The sequence below is a fragment of the Anopheles coustani genome, chromosome X (genome assembly GCF_943734705.1).
Source record: "Anopheles coustani chromosome X, idAnoCousDA_361_x.2, whole genome shotgun sequence".
NCBI lineage: Eukaryota > Metazoa > Arthropoda > Insecta > Diptera > Culicidae > Anopheles > Anopheles coustani.
In genome coordinates, this window is record NC_071290.1 from 17,458,968 (window position 1) to 17,467,639 (window position 8,672).

Here is an 8,672-nt window from a genome sequence, read left to right on the forward strand (position 1 = left end):
GAAGTGCAATCGTTTTCAAATTTGTTTGCCCATATTTTGCAATTAAAAACTATTGTGCTTTTTGGTAGAGGGTTAAGATAAGTAAAAGTGCATAATTACTATAGCCAACTGATTGCTGAACATCTATAATTTAAATAAGAATGCTCTTGTAGATCGTCAGCTTTGTTCTTCATCAAAATGATTTATTTGCTTGTCTCTAAAAATCTGTGTAAAATCCTTATATTCTTATACATCGGCGTGGGAATGAAAAGTTAGATATTATTAATAGAAAATTGATAAGAAGTATTGTAATGCACCAAAAATGTAAAAGTGTAAATTATAATTGTTAAGTTAAAAGCACATTGGTAAGAACCTATTTTCAACGAATACATGAATCTAATGTTTCGTTTTGACCCGCAAACCAATTTTGGGAGGAAATGCGGCCCGCGACGTCAACTGAGTTTGACACCACTGCTTTAGATCATAAGATTGATAGTTATTTATTTATCCCGATAGTTCATACGTTCTTGGATTAATATCGTCATTATAAAAGTTGCGCTGTAAATATTGTAAATTGTAAAAAAAACTCTAAAGCCTTGATTAATTTTCTACATAGGAGGAACTTTGTTATGTTCTGTAAATAAGAAAAATATTAACTTTACATTTAACGTTTACGTTTAATAAGGTGATACCTTTGTACTGTGTTCTAAACAGTCTTCACGTTTTCAAGGACTTCTTCGTAATTAATAATCTAATCTAACTGTTATAGATCACATGTTTTCTTGGTCTGATAGGTATGGACCTCACTCTAAAAAATCATCTTCACTATCAATAAGCATCTTTGACGAAATGTGCATTGCTTGACTAGCTGACTGCTGAGCTGGTTTTCTCCGTATATTTTTTATTCTCTACATTAAAAAAGCAGCTACCTTCTTATCATTCACTCTTTCTGAATTTGTAGAGGCTATGGTTTTTAATAAATTTATCACGTTGTGTTGTTTCTTTAACTTTAACTGCTTCTCCGCGGGATAATCCACTCCACGTACACCGTTCTTGCAACTTCCTCGAGAACAACAAATCGAAGCAGCATAACATGTGTTTTCCCGAGATCTTGGCTGTAACGGACCGTTTGAGCCACCCTTCCTGGAACATTAAAAAATACTGATGTACTAGTATCATAGCCTAAGTCGAAGTAAAGTCACTTACCATTTGTTGCTTGTATGCTTCATCAGTCAGCCTCGCCTCAAGCTCCTGCAGCTGATAGTCGCAATCCATCGGCTTAAACATGAACGATGGTTCAAATGAGATTGGGTCCTCCTTCTTCTTCTCTTCTAAAATCAGCTTCTGTTGAACAATAAGCTCCGCTAACGATTTTTCAACGATATCTTGCCGCTGTTGTAATAGTTGGAATTGGTGCTGCCTAATCTCTGCCAATTTATTATTGTGATCCTGCATTTCTTTTTTCACCCCAGTCAAAAGCTGAACTAGGTCACTGGTTGTTGGTCCAACTGTTTCACTGGTAGGTGGTACAAGTGGCACATTAGAGGATGGAACAGGATATTGAGATGCTTGCTTCGGGGCCAGCGTTGGAATCGGTGTTGACGGCCACATTGAACTAGGCGACGGCCACATTGAACTAGACGACGGCGACGGGTTAACAAACATGGCGTTGAAGTTTTGCCGTTTTGATGAAACCGCCGTGTTTTTTTTTTGTTTTGTATAATATCTTCGGAAGATGATTGCCCAGACATCTGTTCCAAGGCAGATTCGGCATCCGAGAAGGTTTCGCACGTCCGCAAAATCTTCGTTTCGAATCGGGTCCAATGAGATTGCGGCTGGCTTGTTGCGTCTCGCAACATTTCCTTTATAACTTCCACTTTTGTGTTACTTGGCCACAGAAGAATAGACCGGTTTTCGTGGTGCGCACACATGTTCGCGGAGCCACTTCCAATTCCTTTCCCCTCGTTCGCCTTTTGTTTCTGTCACAAGAAACATTCTGAAAATATGCATGTTTTTATTAACATATCCTAGGTATCACACTGACGAAATATTTTAAATATCATTTCACATTTCTTACTTGATTTTGCGATGCTTCCCGTTTAAAAGACAACAACAAACTGACAGTCTGCAAAACGTCATGTGCCTTGGATTGTCAAAATTTGTTTTGTTTTTAATGAAATCGAAGCAAATTTGTTCGGGAGCGCGAGTTAAGAATAATGTTTTCGCGATAATAAAGAAAACAGGAACGGACGATGACCCTTATCGACAGGCACAGAAACTGCAACGCAGCGTTAATAGTTGGTCGGTGGCGGTTGGACTTCGCGGCGATCATCGGTTGTTACCGGTTGTAGGGGTGGATGGGGTAATACGCACCCCTTAAGGAAAACTATAAAATTTTCTAACAACTTGGCTCTTGATTGTTGATTTTATCACTGGATAGGATTCATAAAGGTTCAAACTAGTTGCCAATTCAGGAATGTTTGCTTTTTTTGCTAAGAAAAACGTAATTTTTTCAGTTTTGAAAAAGTTCAACTTTTGATCGATCTGTATCTGGTTGAGGCAAAACGCACCTTTGCTAGGGGTAATACGCACCACAACAAAGGGGCAATACGCACCACAACAAAGAGGCAACATCCACTGTCAACTAAAGATAGTTTGTTTACAAACTGGTGCATTTTACCCCGACATACTGGGTGCATATTGCCCCCATTCATACTTCCCCACATTTTCAACTAAAATATGAGTAAATTTGCATACTTTCCGAAATTTTCATGAATAGTCTCAAGCACTGATTCTCAATTCACTAAATTTCGTATTCCTCGTGGGTAAATATCGGTTTTTGCACTTAATATTCCTTAGCGGAATGGTAAGTCACATTATAACCAAAACTGTCTGAGCTGAGAATCATTTTGTTTTGCGTTTATTTCGCGTTTCTGTTGATGTAGAGCTATCAAACTCACAGGGTGACCATATTTCAGGTTGATCTTGCAGGGTTACTACTTTTTACGCGTTGAAAACTCGTTTTTCAAGGGAAATGGGAAAGGGTGCGTATTGCCTCAGGGGTGCGTATTACCCCAGCCACCCCTAACATAGTATCGGTGGCCAGTGTTCGATAGCAGCGCTTGGATCGACCGACTCGGGGTGGTTAACCGGGGCCGTGTTAACTCGTATCAGACAGAAAGTACGTGTGTAAGAACCCACAGCAGAGAGTTCTTAAACACCGGTAGCAAAACGAGTGGTATTTCATGACACCGTGATATCACAATGACGGGATTTTCGGTACATAAAGTTTGTGGTAGTGAGCGTGATGTGAGTGTGGTAAGGAAGCATTTTGTGACCATCGGGCTGTCAAAACGATGGCAGCGGCGCCATCTACCATGAACCATCATAACTCTGAAATTTTTCAAAACACGAAAAAAAGATTTATTTGTGTGGTTTTCTGCATATTCATATGCAATTGTGATCCTTTTGGCGATTATGCAATTTCTACACCTGATACTTCCGTGTGTTCGCGAGCGGCCGATTTGCTTCGTATTTCTGTGGGAGATAGAGAGAGACAGTTTGGTTAGGTTAGTACTTTTCCATTCAATTACCTTTTTGTACGGCCGATGAGCTGTTTTGAACCCGGGTGGGTTGTGATCGTCGATGCACGATAATTGCGTTGAACCGTTGGTGCCGTTGTAACTGGAGATGATACTATGCCTATATATATTGAGCAAAAATGTTTTAACAAATTCACCCAATGCGATTTCATAACATGTCTTCAATTTTTTTTTAATTTCCAGCGATGAATATTGCATCGAATGACATGTTAGGACCGGCCAAGAAGCGTCGGATTTTGGAAGAGTTGGTCCTCACAGAGGAAGATATAGTTGAAGTTAAACCTAAATATAACAATGCTTTAGTTGCGTTTTCAAACAAAAATAGCTTCATTAACAGGTCCCCCAGCACCAAAACAGCTTTTTCTAAAGCATATTTCTAATCCCGTTACGCCTGGTGAGTTTAGAAAATCTTTCATAGTTTTGTATTTATATATTCGTGCAAACAGATGCAGTCTAGTCAATTAATATCAGACAATATGACAATATAATCAATTCTTCTGCTTGGCGTAACGACCTCTTGGTCATGCCTGCCCGTTAAGGGCTTACGAGACTTGTTTCCCTGTTGTACGTGCATAGTCAGTCCTCTCGTACAGGGGAGGGTCCGGTCTCGGTTGGGATTCGAACCCACGCCGTCGAGGTGGTGAGTCCCGGCACTCAATAAGTCCAATTTAATGAGCGTCTAGAAGCAGAGCCAGCGTATAAAACGGACATAGTGAATTGGCTACAAACTATGGTAAATGTTGAAGAACCGAAGCAAAGGATGACAAGGGTACTGAAAGCACAATACACAATACAATACCATAAAACTACAAGTTTGCATTTATTCGACAAGAGTACGAAGTAAAGAATATCATTTCTCCCTCCTCTTCTCCGATGGTTTTGACTAGTTTACATTTTATATCTTTAAATTCTAGTTCGATGGATTCCTCTGGAAGATCTATGATCCGCTTTTTTCGTAGAACAGTCCTCGGATCTTTTGGGATGTACATATCCGTTTTTGCACGAAGCATCTCCAGCATTCGTCCAACGGTTGCAAGCGACTCGTTCCCAGCTAACGCCCAGTATCGCACACACTCTGCATCTGGCATCTTGGCATAATCGGGACCATCTTCTTCGTCATCTGCGGTATTTTCCTCGTCGTCCATCCCATTCTCTTCATCACTACTCTCTTCATCGTCCGTAACAAAGCCCATTTCGTATACCTGAGTGTCGGAGAAAAGCGCATCCAATTGTTCAGTTGGTTCCTCAACCGGCAAATCGATAGAAGGCAACAATAATTGGTCCGACGAAGCCGAAACTAAAATGAAATCAAAGCGATGGTATACATCAGTTTTGCCCGATTCCCGATACAAATGAAACTAAATTATTACATTACACATAATAATCTACATTAACTACATGAGATTATTTACCCGACAACTCGGTTGGTGCCACGACATTCACAAGGCTATCCGCTGTCTCAGATTTCGGCATCAATCTTGCAACGCGCTTGTAAAAGGCACCGGACCTGCGTTGTGCTTGCAAAATGCGATTTTTTCCGCACAATGCGGCAACAGCTGAAGGATGCGGTCCTCGATTACTGGTGAACACTGAATCACAAAAACAATAGCCAAAATACACGAAACAAGTTGATACTGAACTGACGATGATCAAAACAAACAATTTCGGTGGCTGTTTTGGTTGAGTACATCTATTCCATGAGGTAGAAAGAGACAGAAAATCAATTGACTGCTTGCACAGTAGCGCCGCCCTGCGAGTGAACGTTGTAAGCTTGCAAATTCAATATGGCTTCCCACAAGGTTACCCAAACGCGGCACATTTCCTTTGGAAACAGGCATAGCTTTGCAAAAGTAACCTTGAAATGGCTCACAAATCTAGCCTCGGTGCTGCACCGGTAGCAAAACGAGTGGTATTTCATGACACCGTGATATCACAATGACGGGATTTTCGGTACATAAAGTTTGTGGTAGTGAGCGTGATGTGAGTGTGGTAAGGAAGCATTTTGTGACCATCGGGCTGTCAAAACGATGGCAGCGGCGCCATCTACCATGAACCATCATAACTCTGAAATTTTTCAAAACACGAAAAAAAGATTTATTTGTGTGGTTTTCTGCATATTCATATGCAATTGTGATCCTTTTGGCGATTATGCAATTTCTACACCTGATACTTCCGTGTGTTCGCGAGCGGCCGATTTGCTTCGTATTTCTGTGGGAGATAGAGAGAGACAGTTTGGTTAGGTTAGTACTTTTCCATTCAATTACCTTTTTGTACGGCCGATGAGCTGTTTTGAACCCGGGTGGGTTGTGATCGTCGATGCACGATAATTGCGTTGAACCGTTGGTGCCGTTGTAACTGGAGATGATACTATGCCTATATATATTGAGCAAAAATGTTTTAACAAATTCACCCAATGCGATTTCATAACATGTCTTCAATTTTTTTTTAATTTCCAGCGATGAATATTGCATCGAATGACATGTTAGGACCGGCCAAGAAGCGTCGGATTTTGGAAGAGTTGGTCCTCACAGAGGAAGATATAGTTGAAGTTAAACCTAAATATAACAATGCTTTAGTTGCGTTTTCAAACAAAAATAGCTTCATTAACAGGTCCCCCAGCACCAAAACAGCTTTTTCTAAAGCATATTTCTAATCCCGTTACGCCTGGTGAGTTTAGAAAATCTTTCATAGTTTTGTATTTATATATTCGTGCAAACAGATGCAGTCTAGTCAATTAATATCAGACAATATGACAATATAATCAATTCTTCTGCTTGGCGTAACGACCTCTTGGTCATGCCTGCCCGTTAAGGGCTTACGAGACTTGTTTCCCTGTTGTACGTGCATAGTCAGTCCTCTCGTACAGGGGAGGGTCCGGTCTCGGTTGGGATTCGAACCCACGCCGTCGAGGTGGTGAGTCCCGGCACTCAATAAGTCCAATTTAATGAGCGTCTAGAAGCAGAGCCAGCGTATAAAACGGACATAGTGAATTGGCTACAAACTATGGTAAATGTTGAAGAACCGAAGCAAAGGATGACAAGGGTACTGAAAGCACAATACACAATACAATACCATAAAACTACAAGTTTGCATTTATTCGACAAGAGTACGAAGTAAAGAATATCATTTCTCCCTCCTCTTCTCCGATGGTTTTGACTAGTTTACATTTTATATCTTTAAATTCTAGTTCGATGGATTCCTCTGGAAGATCTATGATCCGCTTTTTTCGTAGAACAGTCCTCGGATCTTTTGGGATGTACATATCCGTTTTTGCACGAAGCATCTCCAGCATTCGTCCAACGGTTGCAAGCGACTCGTTCCCAGCTAACGCCCAGTATCGCACACACTCTGCATCTGGCATCTTGGCATAATCGGGACCATCTTCTTCGTCATCTGCGGTATTTTCCTCGTCGTCCATCCCATTCTCTTCATCACTACTCTCTTCATCGTCCGTAACAAAGCCCATTTCGTATACCTGAGTGTCGGAGAAAAGCGCATCCAATTGTTCAGTTGGTTCCTCAACCGGCAAATCGATAGAAGGCAACAATAATTGGTCCGACGAAGCCGAAACTAAAATGAAATCAAAGCGATGGTATACATCAGTTTTGCCCGATTCCCGATACAAATGAAACTAAATTATTACATTACACATAATAATCTACATTAACTACATGAGATTATTTACCCGACAACTCGGTTGGTGCCACGACATTCACAAGGCTATCCGCTGTCTCAGATTTCGGCATCAATCTTGCAACGCGCTTGTAAAAGGCACCGGACCTGCGTTGTGCTTGCAAAATGCGATTTTTTCCGCACAATGCGGCAACAGCTGAAGGATGCGGTCCTCGATTACTGGTGAACACTGAATCACAAAAACAATAGCCAAAATACACGAAACAAGTTGATACTGAACTGACGATGATCAAAACAAACAATTTCGGTGGCTGTTTTGGTTGAGTACATCTATTCCATGAGGTAGAAAGAGACAGAAAATCAATTGACTGCTTGCACAGTAGCGCCGCCCTGCGAGTGAACGTTGTAAGCTTGCAAATTCAATATGGCTTCCCACAAGGTTACCCAAACGCGGCACATTTCCTTTGGAAACAGGCATAGCTTTGCAAAAGTAACCTTGAAATGGCTCACAAATCTAGCCTCGGTGCTGGTAGTGTGGTAGTGAAATTCTTGCACACATTGCCAATGTTGGCGCCAACTTTCACTGCCAATATGTAGATTCTATGGTATCGCCATCTGTCGGAAAAGTTTGCAACCAAATCTTGCTCAACCAAAAAATTTTGGTTGCAACCTCGCCAATGTTTGAAAATTCAATATTACCTAGTACAGAAATGGTAAACAAACCAGTATACCAAGCGTAAACAACCATTCGCATTCAAACACAACTGGTGTTGTTTATTTTTAATGTAAAAACGAGTATAGAATGAAATTTAAAACAATGTTGTCGTCGCCAACTTGTCGACAACTTGCGCTGATACTTCACACATGAGCAATGCCAAGGTAAGCTATTCTGACAGAAAAACAGAGGTTGTCAAGTATTGCTTTGGTATTACCTTGGCAGGCATTGCTCAGGTGTGCAAGAGTTTTTACTGATGATGATTTGCCCGTGCTTTCACACACTTCAGTGTCTCGACAAGTAGGAAGAAGCAGCTTAAAATGAACATCAATGCGTTCTACGTGTTTTCAGTGGCCATGACGGAGTGGTGCTGCACATCGTACATCGAAAGAGCCTGCTACGATCCGTGGTCGCTGTTTGACAGCACGAACCAAAGGAGTGGTCTGACGATTTCTGGATTTGTTCACCTGATCTCCTTCCGAACCAGACGATATGTATTAATATCTAATATTTTTTTTTTTTATAAATCATAATAATTTTTTTTTAAATTTGTTTATTATAATTTAAAACTCAACGGACCGAACAGTGTCCCAATGAGTATCTAAAACTGCAACTAAAACTAGTGTAGACGCATGTGAATAAACTTGTTAAAAATTTGGGTCCATTGTAAGGCGTAACTTAAAGGTATTAGCGTTATCACAGAAATTGAAGGCATAGTAAGTTCTATTAAAAGTATTGCTCAT

At 40.7% G+C, this 8,672-nt stretch overlaps 1 protein-coding gene across 1 annotated transcript; it reads right to left on the reverse strand.

The window, feature by feature from the left end:
• Positions 1-915: 915 nt before the first annotated feature.
• Positions 916-1,590, reverse strand: LOC131269373 (uncharacterized). The gene is made up of 2 exons (XM_058271723.1): positions 1,186-1,590; positions 916-1,122 (listed from the first exon to the last, which is right to left on the reverse strand). Exons 1-2 carry the CDS (start codon positions 1,588-1,590, stop codon positions 916-918), a joined length of 612 nt encoding a protein of 203 aa, XP_058127706.1.
• Between the last annotated feature and the right edge of the window lie 7,082 nt (positions 1,591-8,672).